The 20,089-nt window shown below is 45.3% G+C and overlaps 2 protein-coding genes across 6 annotated transcripts in view; one reads left to right on the forward strand and one right to left on the reverse strand.

Annotated features, from left to right (window-relative positions):
- The window catches only part of LOC132475106 (uncharacterized), a 444,510-nt gene that overhangs the window by 136,918 nt on the left and 287,503 nt on the right, over nucleotides 1-20,089 (forward strand). The window lies entirely within an intron of this gene.
- On the reverse strand, nucleotides 7,023-13,817 carry LOC132475116 (NACHT, LRR and PYD domains-containing protein 1 homolog). Of its 5 annotated transcripts, none has more exons than XM_060076106.1 (12): nucleotides 13,665-13,817; nucleotides 12,210-12,287; nucleotides 12,078-12,110; nucleotides 11,845-11,868; nucleotides 11,668-11,717; nucleotides 11,498-11,550; nucleotides 11,119-11,345; nucleotides 9,273-9,421; nucleotides 8,557-8,682; nucleotides 8,280-8,415; nucleotides 8,107-8,199; nucleotides 7,023-7,752 (listed from the first exon to the last, which is right to left on the reverse strand). In XM_060076106.1, exons 1-12 carry the CDS (start codon nucleotides 13,669-13,671, stop codon nucleotides 7,472-7,474), a joined length of 1,257 nt encoding a protein of 418 aa, XP_059932089.1. In that variant the 5' UTR covers nucleotides 13,672-13,817; the 3' UTR covers nucleotides 7,023-7,471. The 5 variants fall into 5 exon arrangements, with proteins under 5 accessions (XP_059932089.1, XP_059932087.1, XP_059932090.1 ...); XM_060076104.1 differs by having other exon boundaries at nucleotides 9,165-9,421; XM_060076107.1 differs by lacking the exon at nucleotides 8,280-8,415 and having other exon boundaries at nucleotides 8,107-8,197; nucleotides 9,165-9,421.

Consider the following 20,089-nt stretch of genomic DNA (forward strand, 5'->3'; position numbering starts at 1 on the left):
TGAGCCCCTGGACCTGTCTAACATGTAAAAACGGACAAAGGGGCTGAGGGAAGACCACGACGCAGCCGCGCAGATGTCTTCCGCCGAAACGCCTCTTGAGTATAGCCGTTGAAGCGGCCACGACCCGTGTCGAGTGAGCTTTACCGCCCAATGGTGGCGCTAAGCCCTGCCGAGAGTAGGCTAAGCAAACACCCCCACATATCCAGCGAGAAAACCGCTGTTAGGAGAGAGCGCGGCTCCTGCTAGCGTCGCTATAACACACAAACAAACTTGTGTGGAGCGGAACGCGGCCGAGCGCCCGCACCGGGCACAGGAGATGCAACTCCGCCTCCGCCTCACTAGAAAGAGGCGGGGGGTGAAAAGCCTTAAGCACAATATCTCTCGACCGGAAAGAACTATTAATCTTCTTTGGGAGGAACGCAGGATTAGGTCTGAGCAGCGCAAAAGAGCTGTCCTCGTTTAGCAACAAGCAGCTCGGGCTGACAGACAGAGCGGTCAACTCACAGACCCGCTTGGCAGAAACCAAAGCCAATAAGAGTGCTGTTTTAAAGGACAGGGCATCCAAAGGGGCCTGAGACAGAGCGTCGAAAGGGTCCCTGGACAACCCGCACAACACGGTGGGGAGATCCCAGTGTGGTTTGAGCACGTGCAAAACAGGCCTAACCCGTCTAGCCCAACGCAAGAATCTCTTGACCAGTGGATGGCTGAAGATCGGTCCACCATCACAGCCTGCATGGCCAGCCGAAACAGCTGCCGCATAGACCTTGATAGTGGAAAAGGCCAAACCTTTTTCCAATAAGTATTATGAAAATCAGAGAAAGAGCACCACTTCGCCGCATAGAGGGAAGAAGTAGAAGGTGCACGAGCACTCTGGATAGTGTTGATAACTCTCCTCCCACTGAGTGAGAGAGGCACGTTCCTCCCCAACCCGTCAACGAGGCGTCCGTGAAGACCACTACGTAGGACGTCACTCTGCCCAGGGGAACACCCCTGAGAAGGGCGGAGGGTCTTTTCCAATATTCCAGGTCTGGAGACACCGAACGGGGTACGAGGAGCACCCTGAGCTTGTGTCGCATGGGGTCCAACCGTTGGCGAGCAAACCCCCGGCTGGAGTCTGCGCATAAAGAGCAGACCCAGGGGAACCACAGGATGGGCGGCTGCCATCAGCCCTAACAGGCGCATGGTGGACAGCGCGGTCACGTTTCTGCGAACACGAAAGCGGGAGAGTGCCAACAGGATGGCGTCTTTCCCTGACGCCTGAGCGGTCCCAACGCCGTCTCCACACACTTCGAGAAGGTGCGCGGGGCCAGGGTGTAGCCGAATGGCAGGCACTGGTACTCGTGCGCCGCCCCCATGAAGGCAAAACAGAGAAACTTCCTGTGCGCCTGCCGAACAGGGACGTGGAAGTAAGCATCCTTGAGATCCAGGGATGTGAACCAGTAGCCCTCTCTCACACATCGGAGCAGCGCTCTGACAGTGAGCATTCTCAATTTCCTCGCAGCAACGAATCTGTTGAACACACAGATCCAGAATAGGTCTCTTCTCCCCTGACTTCTTGGAAACCAGGAAGTAGCGGAAGTAAAACCCTAGGTGTGACTCCTGGGGGGGAACGGCAGTGATGGCCCCCTTCTCCAAGAGACGGGCCACCTCTGCTGCCAGAGCCGTGCTTGCCGCTGGGTCCCGTAGCCTGGTCTCCACCAACCCCATAAAGGGTGGGGGACGGCGCTTGCCCGTCACCCGGCGCCAGGGAAGCGGGACAGGAGGCGCACTGAGGCCCTGAAAAGGGCCCCCTAGCTCTTATAGGAGCGCTCTCCAGTGGCCCTGAAGAGGGCCGTTGGTCCGTGGCCTCGCCCACGCCGCTGCCGCCGGTTTGAAGGTTGGAAGTCATTCTTCTTTTTCGTTTGATCAGTACAATTGCTGAAAGAAATGGGAGGATGCGCGGCGGTATGCGCCGCCTTATATACACGGTACCTCGGGAAATGTGGGCGGTGCCCATGTTGATTGGTGCATAGTTTAAATTTTCAGTGCTCGCGCTCACGGGACAAGCCCATAAGGCGAAGCCTAGACGGCGTAGCCTACATGAAATAGAACATCGTTTCACATTCCCTTGGCTCGTATGTATACCGCTTGGATGGTTACGACAAGATGGCTAGATAGATAGATAACAACTTTATTAAGCTTTTACTAAGGCTAATTAGAAAATGCAGTTCTTGCAGGAAATGCGGTGAGTGCTGTAGTGCAAAGTGAAGTTGAAAATATGTTGTAATAAAGCCACATAGTTTGAAACGTAAATCAATCAATCAAACTTTTATTTAACCAGATAAGAAAATTAAATTGAGATTAAAAATCTATTTTACAAGAAAGGGTAGGTAGGCCTACCTTTGAGGTAGGAAGGCCTACCTCAAAGTTATTTCTAATTTCAACCCTGATGTCCCTGAGAGAGCATGTGACCTAGAGGCGAGTTCAACTACGCATGTGTTTAATAAACGACTTTGAGTTCCAGTCAAACAGCACTGACTGATTAACCTGTCTCCGCCAGATGGATTGATTCACATTTGCTCAGCATATCCATCTGGGAACTATTGAGAAGGGGCGTTAGCTGATTGGATAAACCATCCATCTATCGCCAACTATGTTGGTGATAGACGGGCCAAATCAACCAATCAGATCAACGGAAGCCGCCGTGTTGTTTTTATGGTGTGTTCTTTTTCGTCATCGTGATTGTGTCATGAAATTGGTTAGCTACATTAGCCTCTTTAGCAAACCAGCCTGAAAACAAACAACACAACTTTACATTGTATTGCACGCACAGCAAGACCATGCAATATATGAATTGGCGACCGGAATAAAGTAGCAACGCAATCAAGTGTGTAAAGAAAAAATTAAAATGACCAACGTGGTACAAATACAAAGAGAATATTTTTCAAAATTCTGTCTCGGTCTACTCTCAGAATTCCGAAAGATGAAGACAAAAAGGGGGCGTGCCTCCGAGAAATGCCGCAAGAAAGCTGGGAGATCTTCGACTTTCGACTCGGAAGTCTGGCGTCAAAGGATTGAGGAACACGCCATTAGGCTGAACAGTCGCTTCTCGTTGCGTCACACCTAAGCCCGCCCCAAAATCAACGCTGATTGGCCAGTCATTTAGCGATCGGCTCCAAATTTTCTCTATCGCAGGTTACCAGACTGATCTGCGAGTTAATACAATGGAGATCGCGAGATCAGGATGGTCTCACGAGGCTACTGACTGATGCCCCACTGAGTGTTATTTCCTCCGTATATTAAGTCGGCCTAGGACTGGGTATGCACGCCAGGACTGTGGAGCAAACCACCTCTGCTAACAACATTCAAAGTATTAATTGCACAAGTTATTCTTTATTTTTTTAAAGCTATTTTATTGTGTGTATCAAAATGTAAACACAATTGAATTGATAACATTGAAACATTTCAATGTTGTCAATTTTAAATTGTTTGTTTTAATTTTCGTATACAAAATGCAATGGCTTTTCAAATTCTAAATATTATGGGAGTGATTTGCTTCCACATGTGTGGGATCTCTTTAGGAAGTGTCTGCAGCGACCTCTCTTGGTCACACTGGGAAGTGTGCTATTTGCGCTGATATAATGGTTCTTCCTTTTTTTGGACGTATAAAAGGGTCCTGTAGGATTCATTAATGAATCAATCAAATTCAAATTGCTTTATCTGCATGCCGATATGCCATTCCAACCTAACTCAGACTCATAAGAGCTCTCTGACTCTATTCTTCAGATTGAAGAATGGCTGAATTGGGGCCAGGCTGTCGTCTGTCCCAGAACTACCGGTGGTTCTGTGAAGCCTGAATCCGTTGTTCTGATACCAACCTCTGAAAGAACCCCAGCGATGTACCGAGGGAACCAACCTACCGAATGAGGTACTCACACTGCAGCAGAAGAGGCCCTGGTCAGCTCTATGTCCTTTAGTTGCTGTTCTCCAACTGTCCCCCGGATGTCCTCTGACTCTTCCCCTAAGTGGTAGGATCTTTGAAGCAAGGCCCTTGCTTCAAGGATCCTACCCCTCCCATCTGAGATCGCTTCATTCCCTTCCCCTTCCTTCCTCATCTTCCCACCTGCACCTAATTCCCTCATCAGTCTCTGTTACGCGCCTCCCCTTTTTCTTCTTGTTCCACCCGCTCTATTCTCTTCTTTCCTCGCAGGTGTTCCCGATTCCTGGGGGTGGAGCTACGGCTACTTAAGGCGTGGCCTGTGCTCCCGATGGGGTCTCTCATTCTGGCGTCTTCACGCTGACCCGAGCTGCCTTCTGAATCCTACTTGGAGGACTGCTATTTGTTTTCGTATTTGTTTTATATAGCGGAGGATGGGAACTGTAGGGAGGAAGTGCTGGCTTCGACGGCCCAATGCGTGGCTGGCCCAGGCTTCGTCCAACCTTTTTGTTTCTTTAATGAGTGTCCTTTTGTTGGAAGTTCTGTGAATAAACGTCACCACTATTGTGATCGGGATTCAGAGCTGGACGTATATGCACCATTCTTGATGAGGGGGGAAGTGTCTTTAACTCAGGGGGGGAGTAAAGTGCCGGTGACTATTCTGAGGGATACAGCAGCGTCCCAGTCGTTTATTCTGAGTGATATTTTGCCCCTTTCTAGTGCGTCCGGTGTGGGTTCAAGTGTAATTGTCCGTGGTTTTGGGATGCAGTGCATGGGGTCACCGTTGCATACAGTCTACCTCGAGTCAGATTTGGTGACCGGTCCGGTGGTTGTCGGTGTTCGTCCCTGTTTCCCGATTGAAGGAGTGTCCTTTCTTTTGGGAAATGATCTAGCTGGGGGCAGGGTGTTGGTAAAACCTGAAGTGACGGTGGTTCCTATGGTTACGGAGAGTAACGATAGTTTGGCTCAGAAGTATCCTGGAGTTTTTTCTGCGTGTGCCGTAACCCGTGCGATGGGAAAACACCGGCCCTTGGACGATGAAGTTGGTCTCTCTGGCAGTTTTGTGGATGTGACTGCTACACCTATCTCTGGCCAGTCGTCGTCTGGAGAGGTTGGGGAGGTAAGCTTTTCTGAAGTGTTCGAAGGGCGTGGTTCGCTCGTGTCTGAGGAGGTGGCCGACGGTGTCGCTAAACCCGGCTCCGCCTGTACTTTGGCGGTGTGCAGCGTTGGAAGTGTCGGGGTCGGGATTGCGCTGGGGACGGGGGAGGATGATGTGGAGGTTCCGTCCAAAGCACTAGTGCAGGGGAGGTTAAAGAACTCTGAAATGTTGACTCATTTGGCTCACCTACCTGACCTTCAACGCGCTGATGTTGCAGGTTTGATCTTTTCACGCTTTGAGTTGTTTTCTGACGTTCCTTCCTGTACCTCAGTTCTGCAGCATGATATTGATGTAGGCGGTTCTCCACCAATCAAGCAGCATGCCTACCGGGTGAACCCGGACAAGCGGCGCCGTCTTAAGAAGGAAGTTGGGTACATGCTGGAGCACGGGATTGCTGAGCCCAGTTTGAGCTCGTGGAGTTCGCCCTGTCTCTTAGTTGACAAGGCAGATAAATCAGATCGTTTCTGTACTGACTTCCGAAAAGTGAACAATGTGACAAAGCCGGACAGTTACCCTTTGCCTAGAGTGGAGGATTGTGTAGATCGTGTTGGCAGCGCGTCGTACGTGACGAAACTCGATCTGCTAAAGGGGTATTGGCAGGTCCCGTTAACGGAACGTGCAAAGGAAATCTCAGCCTTCGTAACGCCTGATTTCTTGCAGTACAAGGTGATGGTTTTCGGGATGCGTAGTGCGCCCGCTACGTTCCAAAGGTTAGCGAACACGGTCTCGTGGGGGTATCTGGGTGCGAAGCCTATTTGGATGATGTGGTGGTTCATTCTGATACCTGGCAGGATCACATGGAGCAGTTAAGTGAGGTGTTTGACCGGTTGGGCAAAGGCTGATGCGTTGGAGCATTTTCCTCCAGGCCTTCAACGTAGTTATTAAGCATATTCGAGGCAAGGATCACGTGGTAGCAGATGCGTTGTCGCGCTTGTAAATCAGTGTCTGAGATTGTTGTGTTTTCCTTGTTTTCTGTTTTTTTTGTTTGGGAAAAACTAAACTAGAGGAAAACACTAACTTAGGGTGGAGGTGTTACGCGCCTCCCCTTTTTCTTCTTGTTCCACCCGCTCTATTCTCTTCTTTCCTCGCAGGTGTTCCCGATTCCTGGGGGTGGAGCTACGGCTACTTAAGGCGTGGCCTGTGCTCCCGATGGGGTCTCTCATTCTGACGTCTTCACGCTGACCCGAGCTGCCTTCTGAATCCTACTTGGAGGACTGCTATTTGTTTTCGTATTTGTTTTATATAGCGGAGGATGGGAACTGTAGGGAGGAAGTGCTGGCTTCGACGGCCCAATGCGTGGCTGGCCCAGGCTTCGTCCAACCTTTTTGTTTCTTTAATGAGTGTCCTTTTGTTGGAAGTTCTGTGAATAAACGTCACCACTATTGTGATCGGGAACTTTGGTCTATGTATTCTTAATACGTTGCGGGCCGCCGGATCGCGAGCCGTGTTGTAAGGGTGGCCGTAACAGTCTCTCCCCATATATAGGCTACCATATATGTGTTAACTTCATTTGTTCCCTTGTTGGGTCGTTACATGCACCTTTGTCATTCTAGGTTTCTAGCCGTTAATCTTCTCTGTGCCAGTTCATGGACCTATGGTCCGAGTTGTCTTTATTCTCATTCATTCCTTGAATTATAGTATAATGGAGTTTTATTAATGTGCTTGTACCAGTGCATGTGGGAGGAGCCCAAAAGTAGACACCTAGGTGGTTTGTAGTATTGGACGCAGGGTGGTGGTGTTGTTAAAATCCGGTTAATTGCAAAATGCTGATAATGAACATGACAAGGGGGCTCTCCTGTCCTGCGGTGGTAGTTCGCGTGTTGAAGGCTGGTTTAACCTGTTGCACATTGATTATTCAGTGATTCAATTGTTACTAAAGTGTATTGATATTAAATGTGTTGCATTATCGTGTATATAAATATGTCAAACAAATGAAGCAAGAAAGCATATGTTTGACCATTTTATTTTGCCCCGAACAGAGGTCTGAACATTCCTGTGTCAGGCTAATGTTATGGTTAGAACCCTGCAAGTTTGATTTTGGTCATATCCATGATAACATATAAAAAATATATAAAATATAAAAAATAAAACTGATATGAAAATGTAAAAAATGCAACCTGAATAAAATTCAGTGGATTATTAAAAATGTCAAGAGAAGCAAAAATGTATTCTTTCTTTGGCATAATGTCAACTTTGTTTACAAACTCCATGATCACAACAATACTAACATTATTATAATATAATGTAACAAAATTCTTATCTATACTTGGATATAGGAGGTAACTGAGGGGAACAGCTTAGTACACATGTAGTAGCCCAGGATGGAGGATCTATTCTGAACATGACAGCATCATTTACTTTTTCAGCTTGTCTTGTCAAAAAAAGTTTCTTTAAAATTACTTCAATGAAGGAGAAGAGATCAGGCCCAATGTGATGCATAATTCAGGATCCCTCTCCTTCATACTATCAATCATTATCTGACTTGCTCTCTCCCCTTTCCCCATCACCATGTCGATCAGACAACGTGCTTGGTCTGCTCTGATCTTGTGGTTCTCCATCACAGTGTCCTTGTCCTCAGTACTGAACACCTTCTGCTGCCAAAGGTCATCCAGGAGACCTTTGATAACTGAGATTGAAACTCTTTGCACACATTCAGAACGGATCCTTTGAAGCTCCCCTGGAATCAAAAGGCAATGTTAAATAACGTATAATGTATCAACAGATACTCTGAATACCTAATGACAGCGTGCAATCACGATAGTTGATTAATTCAACTTCTTTATTGGGGTAAATATAAAACCGTTTTTCACCCCCACTTGGTCACACACAACAACAAAAAAATGAATTGACGATGACCCTGATCGTACATTTAAATATTGTTCGTCCCTTGTGCATTGTTAAGATAAACACAGCTTAACTCCAATAGTTTATAGTAATGTGGCTTTGCGCTGATTCAATTTACTTAATTATCCTACTATCTGATTGGAAGACCAATGATCCAAAGAACACAGCATCACAAAGAAAAGTATACCTCCCGGTCTGATGTTTGCCACTTGGGTCTTCTTGAAAGGTAATAACCTACGTCTTGGTTTTACACTTGGTTTCTTCTTGAATTTCCAATCCTCTAGAATTTGTCACAGAAAAGAGCATCAGAGTCTCACGATGCAAACCACAAAAACAATTCCAGTTGTGTCCATCGGTTACCTTCTCTGATTGTAGCAGACCACAAAGGCTCATCACAGTCAGAGTCCTTCAGAAACAATTCGAAAGGAGGACGCTCACCGAAGCGTGCTTCAAAAAATCCCTTAGACGCTAACAATTTATTAACAAATTCTAGTTTCTGTACACAGACACACACACAGACACACACACACAAAGTTAGATATTTATCAATTATCTTTCTGTTTGAATATTAAATGACAACTTTTCATTGCAGGTTAAGGCACATGTGAATGAGAATAAAAAGGTTCACAATACATACCGGGGGTTCAATTTGCCCTTTTGGCTTGCTTGTGAGGCAGTGGAACTTCTCTCCCAGCCTACAGGCGGCCGATTTGTACATCTTGATCAATATCTTATGAGAAGAGAGCACCTGTTCTTCAATAGCCTGCACACACAGGAACAAGATGTGCAGGAAAAAATGAGAGTAAGAGGATGGTATTTTTGTCTTTTATGTTGTTTTTATCCTTTCTCATGTGCATTGTAGCACTTTGAGGTCATTGAGTTGATGTCAAGTGTGTTATAAATAACATTTAGTATTATTATTATCATTATTATGTGAGGTGTGGGTTATTTTCAAGATAGCAGATCACAGAAACAGAAAGACAGATGCACCCTCAAGGATGTTACACTGAGTTACCTAGCCTAGCGCAGTTTCACTTAGTGCATTCTAGGCTAGCCTAGTCCAGCCTAGTCTCTCCCAGTTTAGCCTATAGCCAAGTTTAGCCAAGTTTATCCCAGCTTGGTCTAGCACAGCTTAGCTCATTTTACCATAGCCCAGTTTAGTGTAGTCTGTCCGTTTATCCTGTTTATCAACACACAGGGACTCTCGTCCCATTACTGACTTGTTGATCCGTTTTGCTTCATCACCTGGATCTCAGAGCCGTCGTTCGAGGCCAAAAACACGTGGAAGATTGATATCTTTTTTTTGGATTTGATCCGCTCCTTGTAAATCAGCACCAACGCATGGTGCTTCACCTGCAGACTGCTCGGAATGATGAGACCCACAGGAGAAAGCGAGGACACGCGCCATTTAACATGGCTTGACGTGAAGTCCACCGTCGTCTCAATGTTGGCATGGCGATCCTTTACATGCAGAACACTGAAGCTCAGCTCATGCTCAGGTTCTATGGAAAAGTTACATTACATTATATGAGCCCGTTGGGAAATGATAATTGCCAGTATATACATAGAATCATAAGTCTGGAGAAATACATGTTGTTACAAGTTGTTCTAGAGATGATTTTCTAATCCAGATTACGTTTTAAAAATAAGCAGGGATCTTGCAAAATGTGAAAACAAGGGGAAAACTAGACTGGGAGCCTTGTGATGGAACGCCCTCCCAAAGTCCCATGATAATAAATAAATATTAGAAAGATGTCATTACTTTGCCTATTTCGTATTTTTCTAACATTCAATTCAACAAAAAAAAAAATGTCATTAAAAACTACAAACCAAATATCGAGTATCAAAAGTTAATGTGAGCTGCATAAGTCAGCCCAATTTGAAATCAAAGAAATTACCAGAATGGTTGGTCAACAAAACACTGCCAAAGCTGCCAGGCACACAGAGATTCATAGGGCCCTATTTTACGATCTGAAACGCAAGTGAGAAGCGCGAAACGGAACTAGCTTTGTGGGCGGATCTCTGGCGCTGTTGCTATTATACCGGCGGATAAATGACTCTTGTGCCCGACGCAAATCTAAAATGGGTTGGTCTGAATACCCGTAGGTGTGTTTTGGGCGTAACAACAATGAGAGTGCCATCTCCTATCCCCTTTAAGAGCCATGAGCACATTTTAACCTGACGAGTTGATATTTTGACAGCGTGTTTGCAGTCTCTGATGAGACAGATGCATGACCACATGAATTTCAAACTTCAAATGGCTCAGTTTATGGCCAAATAATATGGCCTAATTCACACATGGATAGCGTTTTCTTCTACAACTTCAGAAATACTGAGTCGTCATGTACATTTTGGCAAAGAAAACTTAATACACATATGAAAAGCGGCCCTGTGGGTGTATTTAATGATATGCGGCAATACATGAACAAACATAGTTTCTTACCAGTATTTTATACATTATCGTCATCGACTTGTGTTCATAATATGCATGTGTCCCCCCGTTAACTTACATTGCCATTGCCACTGTATTATGCATTACGTGTTTAGTTTCCATGTGTTTAAACAGATGGGTGCACATACCCGCATTCATTCACTCTTTTAAACACTCACTTGCGGTAAAACAATGTTTTCTAACGATCAAATACTCATCAATCCTAAAAGCATTTACCCTAAAACAAGATTTTGTTTTGGAAGGCTGGGATATAGCCTACTTTGCTCCAGTTTATTATTGTTATTATTATTATTTTAACGCATGGCATAGCCTACTACAGTGTTCATTCATTTTTTTTTCAACAATCATCATAATATTTAAATCAGGCAAATAATTTGCATGTTTTTGCTGTGTATAGCCTACTGGTGTGTAAGCCTATGTTGCAGTTCCAACCTGCCAAGGTACGTCAAAATAGCAACACCAACTAGGCTATCCGCTAGTGCACTTAGACCAGGTATTTTTCGGTCAGTTGTGCAATTGTTTTATCGACCTGTAAGATAGCACCATGTATCATTTGTGCCTGAACACCCCTCTCCTTTTCGCCGACACGCCTCTCGGGGAGCAAGTTTAGTGGCGCAGGTTTGCTGCAGGGGGAAAATCGGCCTTGCGCTGGGTGCAAAATAGCAACGATGCATGCATCAGTGTAGAAAGTCAATTGCGCTGGGTGCAAAATACGGCCCTAATTCAACAGTCACAGTGTGTTCTTACCAGCAAGGCACAGAGAGTGGGGGAAATGGATAAACTTGAGCACAGATGGATCCTTGTTGACCACATCCACATTCCAAATCGATCCAGCGGGCCTCCAGGAGTCTTGGAGGAACTCAGAGAATTGGAACCAGGACAGGACCGAGTAGCGGACCAGAGCCTGCTCCGACACTTCAAACACCAGACCTGTAGCCGAACACTCATAGGTCCCTTTGCCTTTCAGCTGTACCCTAACACACACACACACACACACACACACACACACACACACACACACACACACACACACACACACACACACACACACACATTAAAACAGAATATGTTTATGGTTGTGATGAATATATTATTCTGATTATTCTGAGGCCCGAATGTCACTCACTGGAAGCTCCACTTAGAAATCTTGCTTGGGGTAATCTTCAAATACTCAGAACTCTGTAAAAAAGAAAAAGCAGAAGCCAACAACAATAAAGATCAATACAACTTATTGGTTTAACTTTAAGGTAATTTGTGTAATGTAAATGTGAAGGTATGTATTTTGTTTAAATTCACCTGCTGAGCTGTTTTACATTTTTCACAACGTGACTTGAAGTGCATCTCCTCTGTCAGGATAAATAATTACTGTCAGTAACAAAACCGACAGCATGTCCAGTGTGAGAGTAATGTGTACATTAAGCCCTCCAATAACAGTCGGCCTCATGATACACTGGCAGGCAGCATGCTGCTCACCTTCATCAACCTCAGCACTGGCAACTGGAAAAAAGACAAAGCAGAAGGGAGGGTGAGATGGAGGAATGGTAAATCTGCAACCAGACACAATTCTGCAGTTAGCAGTGATACGTTTTGTACAGAAGCATCCCTATGAACTTTATAGACACACACACAACAGAATGCAATACTTCTGTTGTCTGATCACCTAGTCATTGTGACTCAAAGCTCAATGGAAGAGTGTAACTGCTCACCCTTATTATCTTCATCAAACTCAGCACTGGAGTCTGGCAAAAAGACAAAACAAGAAGGGAGGGTGAGAGGGAAGTAGGGAGAAGCCTGGAGGTATAGCGTGAGAAAATAACCAGAAGAACCAGAACTCTTACCAGAATCAGAATCAGAATCAGAATCAGAAGCAACCTTCTCTTCAAGCCAGCGCACACTGGGCAACATGAGCGCAGTGGCTTTTGTGAGAAAGAGAGAGTAAGAGAAAGAGGGGACAGGTTTTGTCATGCACTACACAGCATTCCCTGTATCTGGTCATTGAGTGTGTGTGTGAGTGTGTAAGAAATGTTATACTCCAATAAACGATTGTTAACATGAAAACATTTAACAGTCTTTCTCTGGTCTGGTGCTGTAGCATGATCTTGGATCATGTATTTTGCTTCTACTTTATAGACATGTTACGTACATTTTTAGTTATTTTTACTCAGCAAAATACTGAAATTGAACAGCTGACTTCCTTTGGTTACTACTAATAAACATAATTTTTCAGTGTGATTTTTTTCAAAATTCCACAAATAACCCAACTGGACTCTCAACATGACCACAACTTGCAGAGTTTTCATGTCAATTTACATCGTAAGAGATCGGATGTATCATATCATGTTAGTCACGTATCGTCTAATTTATCCAAATCGATTAATCAAGGAATCAGAATGTATCGTTGGTGTATAATTATCTGAATAACCACATGTTTATAGATTTGATTGAAAGAGAGTTAAAGGAAACTAGGGATTTCTCAATCTGGAGCCTATTATCCGAGTATTTTGGGACTAATTAAATACGGCCAGCGTTACTTATCAACAGTTTATTGTGTGTTTGTGTGGTGTATCAACTCCCATTCGGCCTGGCTTTAAAGGCACTTTTTTAATCTATCAATCCCAACATCTATAAATGTATCTTCTTTTGCAGACAAATATTTGCACACAATAATTTATTTAGAGTAGGCCTATAGTAGAAGACCTTCGTGGAGATTCTAAGAGCATTGCTGTGCTCGGTTCTACAACAGGTAGGGGTACCTCCCTTCCTACTGTAGACCATCTCTGTTGTGCAGAACAATATGCAGGAAACGTGAGTCCACTCGATACAGACAGACTAGGCCTACTGAACGCAGCCAGAATAGTCGACTTATATCACAAGTCAATAGGCCTATGGTTATTAATTATACATTGTATTTTAAATAGACCTATACACAACAAACCCCCTTTATAGTGTTGTGGAATTGGACAAGTCAGGAAACAGTTCAGTGTGAAAGTGAGTGAACTCCTGGTTCCACAGACAGTTAAGAGATAAACATCAACTACTTGAGTCACACCAGGAGTCAACAGAACACAAGGACACTGGATCTGAACTCAGTCCACATTTAGTAATGTTACAACAGTACGGACCGGACTCTACATTAGCCTAGGCCCTACAACTAAACCCTGCACACCGCACTGATCGATCGCATTACTTCTAAAAAACGATGCGCATATCACGTCATAAAGTAGCCTTATAAAAGGTAGGCTACACCACAATGTTACAAAGTCCAAAGGTAGTTGGAGATAAACTCGGCTTACCTTCCATGGTTTCCAGTAAACGTAGGCTACGTGACTATTTCAGATGCGATATCTACTTTCGTTTTCACCCCTACTTCCGCTGTGTTTCAGGATTTCCATCAGTACCGGTTTCTTTTCCATGACTTTATTTGTGCACAAGGGGTGATAAAACTATAGGTAAGATATGACCTTCTATGCCTGACAACGCCACATCCAATTTGAGGGCAAGAGGAACCCGTTTACTTCAAGGGCTCTAAAGTCAAGGGCCAGTGCCAGTGCCAGTGCCAATGCCCCCATAAAACTGAGCTCGTACCCTCCAGTGGCCCCCCTTCCAAACGTTTTTTTTTTCTTTTTAGCTCCGTCCGGACGGGGTCGATTGCTTGTGATGGTGTGGCACTGACGCAGAAGGTGGAACTTGTATTTTATAATAGGCCTATATCATACTGAGTGGTTTGATGTCAGTGAAGGAAACCCAAAATGTTGTAATATTGTCAGTTGCTTTAGCCAATGAAACATTTCAAACGTATACTATTGACAATTGCTGTAACTGAACGAAACCCTTAATACTATGCTACTGAAATAAATGCTATAACGGGAAAAAGCCAATTATTGTATATTGTGTGTGGAGTCCAATTCCTCCACTGAAAAGGATGGAAAGGCCTACTTACAACTCTCTGAGCAAGCGATCTATCTCTTCTCTACTAGTTGTGTTGCGCGAATGCTGCTGAGGGCGTTAGCATATTTGATTGATTCGCTGAATTGTCCAATCATGGGGTGATAACAAAAAAGAAAAGCGATACCATTGTTGGCCTGGGGCGCACACTGGTGCGACCCGAGGGCGAATTTTCTTGCGCCAATGAAAAGCTGTCTCTGCTTGATAGACAGCAAAAAGTTAGCGAGCTTTCATTGACTTCAACGCGGCCGGCTCCCCTGACTTGGAGGAGGGCTTCATTTCGAATGACCAATATCTAGCCTAGTCCAAATCATTGACGTTCAGACGCATTTAAATGGTTGCTGGCAGTGACAAGTGTCTCACACAATTAAACGAGGATAAAAACTATGTATTTTTGTTGATTTACTTCGTATTGATAATAGTTGAATAATAGTTGGCAGATATATTCAAGTGAATATTTCACGGCGGGGCGGCGTCCTAGCGCCCTCTATTGACCCACAGCCACTGCTAAAATCTTGTATTGTTCATGATAGTTCTTAGGTATTGGGAGATTTATTTGTTGTGTAACTGCGCCCTCTATTGGATAGTGGTGGATATACGCTGGATTTTCCCGCTCCTTTTTTGCATTCCACTGGATTCAGTGAGGTACGTGTCCACACAGCAGTGCAACGTGAACTTGAAATATACCTGTTCTAACTTTGATTTTAGTGTATATGGTAACTTGTAAATGTATTTCAAGATGAGTGGACTTAAATGTAGTCATTGTCGAGAACATTTATGTTCTGTGAGCTTAGTTGTTAGCTAACCTCGTGGTTTACGCTCGCCATTCTATCTTCGTGTAGTATAGCCCAAATGTTTCAGTTGTCCTTTTTCTTATGTCAGGCTGGTTCCTTCCGTGAAGATAGAGTACTGAATCTTTGCTCGCATTGAACTTGTACAGGTATGTAGCCTACTCCCAATACCAGGTTTAGAATGTGTTAATTAAAACGTTTTCTTGTATTTTATTTTCGAATTTTTGAAATACTATTTGTGCTCGTTTTGCATTCCACTGGATTGAGAGAGGCTGGTTCATTCCGTGAAGATAGAGTCCTGAATCTTTTCTCTCATTGAACTTACAGCCTACAGAATAAAGTGCCATAAAATAACGTCAGCGTCCTGTCTTCAGTGCACTGGAACACAACGCAGTAGTCGGCGATATGCAGACCGCGCCGGCTACATTGGTGCCGTGACCCGGATCTCATCGCTTCAGATCATCGCCAGGGTTATCGCCGGAGGTTGCAGTAACGAGTAGGAACCTCTTCGGGACGTTGACAAGTACTTGGTCTACTGTTATTTAATGTGTAAATTGTAATTCTTAATTGCCTTTATCTCACCTAGTATAATTGTATTTTTCTTTTGCTTTCTCGATATTTGCGTTTGTTCCTTATTCATATATTATTACCATAGTCTAACACATGACAACCTTTGCAAAAATGACTGATGGTAAGGATGTGCAGAAACCTCTTAGCCGTGGGGACGCTGCGCTGGTAAGCCTAGGTAGGGGCAGGCTTACGCCCCGTGCCCACTACCTCCGTCAGTTGTCCGTTGCCCATTGACTTTGAATGGGGACGGTCGCGCAATGCATTGTGGATCCGTCCGTTGACTTGGAGCGTTCACCACCGTCAAAAAGTTGAAAAATGTTCAACTTTTTCGGCCGCGACGGATCCGTCATCCAATCAGATCGCGTATGCAAATGTAAGCACTGTGACGCGACTCGGGCTCTGACGATACTGGAAAGCGGGAAAGCGGGTCATCTTGCCTCGCAACAAGCAGGAAGAAGCGGGAAGAACCCGGCGAAGCGATTTGATTGGCTGACGGTTGCCTCTGCAAAGACTACTCCCCCATCCGTCAGCCACGCCTTCCCACGTCCGTTGACTGACGGTGCAGTGGGTACGAGGCGTTATGAGTAGGGTGGAGTGCACGCCGGTTAAAGGGGCTGGTGCACTAGGCAAACCTGTGCTCTCTTCCACACACTGATGCACATTCCCCCGCACCGCATATGAGTAGCTTCAGACATTGGTAGTGGTGTTAGCCCAGTGGGCCGCCCTGTATTCTCATACCCTCACACGCATACAGATGAACATTCTCCACGTCAGCCAGTGTCTAGTCCAGAGGCGCGTTCCTCAGACCTATGGAACCTCATTACACAATTAGCATACGAGATAGGGGAGAACATTGCTAGCCAACTTAACAGATCTATGGGTAGCGCAGATAGTCAAAAAACTCCCACATCTAGTCTGAATTTAGGACATTGACGGTCGGACTTGAACATGACTGGAGTAACGTTAGTTATGAAGACAGATGTCAAAGAGCCACCGTACACCGTACTAGACAGACACACAGTGCATGAGTGGGAAGAAATGATGAGCGTCTACCTGAACAAGCGGGGTGTCCCCCCACAAGAGTGCTCCATGGAGATAATGTCAAGACTAATGGGAAAGGCTAGAGACATTGTTAAAGTTACTCTGCGCAGCATGCCATCGCTGCGGCCAGCTGAACACTCCAAGCTCGTCTTTGATTTCCTGAAACAACATTTCAGTGAGGTAACCTACTCCTCAATGCCTCCAGCAGATTTTTATAACACACTTCCTCTGGCTGGAGAGAGTCCCATGGACTACTGGATACGCTTGAATAAGGCTCTGGATGTCGCAGATGTCTGTCTGAGAAGGCAGGGGCGAAACGTTGAGGACCCCTCTCATGAGGTCACGATGACGCTGGTGAAACACAGTCCTGACCCCGCTCCTGCAAGTGACCTAAAGTGCAAAATATCAGAGAAGTGGACAGCAAATGAGATTCAGGAACACCTCATCGAACATCAGAGAGAGGCCAGAACAATGTCTCAAGCCAAATCTTGCCGGCCAAAGAACATCGGTGCACATCCTCAGACTTCAGCAATAGACACAGTCCCTGCTAAGGCCTAAAACATTTTTTTGTTTGGTTCCGGTTTCCGACCTACCCTGTCAATTTATGTGCGACACAAATTATTTTATGAGCTTTAAAAAAAAAAATGCAAACTATAATCACGTTTTGGTACAGCACCTCTTCATTCTGTACAAGGATGAGCGAATTTTCTCGTTTTTAAATGAAAACAACCTACCTATCATTCGCTGCCGCTGGAAAAAATAAAATAAAAAAATAAAATAAATTCCCTACCTACCCATGACCTCAACTGACAACCAACAGGAACCAAACTTTTTTTTTTTTTAGGCCTAATAACACCACCGACCTTATCTGCTACCCGACGTCAATGGGGCCGCCCTCGTCCTCTTCTCAGGCCGAGGGTGTCTGCGTCCAGTCTCTCATTGGCTTGTTGAACCGTGCGCTGGAGCAGAAGGCCCTGACAGCAGCAGTCGCGCCACCCAGCAGGGGGCCAGTAGCCATTGTTCAGAGTAGATGTAGAATGGGGCGATATGGACCAAAACATATATCTCGATATTTTTTGTTCGAATGGCGATATACGATATTCTAACGATATTTTGACTTCAAAAAATAACTTCATGGTGTGTCTTTTTACAATTTATTTGTAACCAGCATTCGTAGTGTTGATCAGCAGAGAAATAGTCCGGCAAAGACGTCGCTTAGCAACCGAAGACGCTGGGGTCGACAAGCAGCCTCTTCTCTAATTTGAATGATTTTAGCTTGTGTGTGCCCGTGCCCACGATAAATCATACAACAAGCTAAAATCATTCAAATTAATGTGCTTTATTTTTTATCTCGCACTATTGGAGCACCTACTAGTCTCTTGTGCTCCGCCTCTGACTATGAGATTGTTAGTGTTAAGGTACGGCCACACCAAACGCGTCACCTGCGTACCACGCGTATAAAATCGGCAATTTTTCCATAGGGAAGCATTGGTGTACGCGCGTATGAGGTGCGTACAGCGTATCATGCGTACCAAGCAACATTTTACTCGCTGTAGGGGCGTATGAGGCGCGTACATATACGCGCGTGTATATACGCGCGTGTATATACGCGCGCACATATACGCGCGTACATATACGCGCGTACATGTACGCGAGGAGTTCAAAAAATTGAACTTTTTATGCTCATACGCGCCGCAATAGCCAATCAGCGTTGAGCTTGACCCGACGTCACTGGCAGAGAGTAGTGAGCTTGGACAGAAGCATACGGCCGACATCTTTCTTTATTCTGTGTGGAAATAGTAACATAGTTACGCCATTAAATGCTTTTATGGAAACATTTTTAGCGAGAAATGTGCATTTTACTTTCATAATGTTCGCTCGGTGAATGTGAAGGATGTTTGGTTTGATAGTTATGACGAAGAGGGAACGCTCCGTTCACTTGCATGGACAGAGTCTCTGATTGCTAAGCAACCTCAACGTCTTGGCGGACTATTTCTCTGCTGATCAACACAACGAATGCTGGAAACACACCAGACACACCATGTGAAGTTATTTAACCCGATTATTGTTATTTATATCCGAGATTATTTAATCTAACCCGATCTAAACTCTATCACCCAAACACGGCGACGTTTGGGTTTCCTACCTCGGACTCCAGAGCAGCCATGTCCATGGCAGCCACGGCCGGCAACTTTCTTTATTCTGAGTGGAAATAGTAACATAGTTACGCCATTAAATGCGTTTATGGAAACATTTCTAGCGAGAAATGTGCATTTTACTCTCATAATGTTCGCTCGGTGAATGTGAAGGATGTTTGGTTTGATAGTTATGACGAAGAGTGAACGCTCCGTTCACTTGCATGGACAGAGTCTCTGATTGCTAAGCAACCTCAACGTCTTGGCGGACTATTTCTCTGCTGATCAACACTACGAATGCTGGAAACACACCAGACACACCATGTGAAGTTATTTAACCCGATTATTGTTATTTATATCCGAGATTATTTAATCTAACCCGATCCAAGCTCTATCATCCATCCAAACACGGCGGCGTTTGGGTTTCCTTCCTCGGACTCCTTAATCCTCGGACTCCTTAAATGGTCAGATACGCGCGTATCTGACCATTTTTGACACAAGATGGTCAAGCAACATTTTCGCTGCGTTACGCACGTACATGGTACGCGAGGTACGCGCTTGGTGTGTTCGCACCTTTAGACCTTTCCTGCTGTCGGCTCCCAGACCGAGGAGCACAGGGGAGACGTTCCCTCCAGGGCTGTTGATCTCTCGGGGGCAACACACCCTTCCCTTTGACCGGCAGTGGGTCTGCTTATAGGTCGGAATATGGCGATCCTTTTGCCAAGTCAGTGAGCCACAGGTTGATCAGTGAGCCGTATGAAGGTCTTTTGGCCGAAGCAGAGGGAACGGAGGAGCAGAAAGTCCAGGATATCTTCCGGTGCCAGGTCCAGTGTCTCTGGGCAGACGATTTAGGCTACCGCGTGACCATGGACACCACTCGAGACAGGCTGGCCGGTAGTCAAGAACCATCACATGTGAGATCTGCTTGTGAAGCTCACATAGAGTAAGAAAAGGGGGCAGAGATAAGAGCGACGCGGTTTCTCACGGCTCAGTTTTCCCAGGCGGTGCCCTCAGAACGGGACACACCTCCAGTAGGGCTGGGCGATATATCGAATATATGCGATGTATCGCGAGATGTTCTCCAGGGGATGTATAAAATGCCCCTGTCGCGAACATCGAATACAGATTGGCACGTAATCTGTTTATTTTTTGCCGCCGCCGGCATACTCATTGTGCGTTCACACCAAACGCGACGGGGCGACAAAATCCCATATAAAGTGAATGTAGACGCGCATC

Source organism: Gadus macrocephalus, chromosome 16 (assembly GCF_031168955.1).
Source record: "Gadus macrocephalus chromosome 16, ASM3116895v1".
NCBI classification, from domain to species: domain Eukaryota; kingdom Metazoa; phylum Chordata; class Actinopteri; order Gadiformes; family Gadidae; genus Gadus; species Gadus macrocephalus.

Coding starts and splice junctions, on each gene's coding strand:
- LOC132475116 (XM_060076104.1), bottom strand. Junction 9,422..11,118: donor CCACTCTCTGTGCCTTGCTG/GTAAGAACACAC, acceptor ACTTTTCCATAG/AACCTGAGCATGAGCTGAGC. Junction 7,753..8,106: donor GGCAAACATCAGACCGGGAG/GTATACTTTTCT, acceptor TTTTGATTCCAG/GGGAGCTTCAAAGGATCCGT.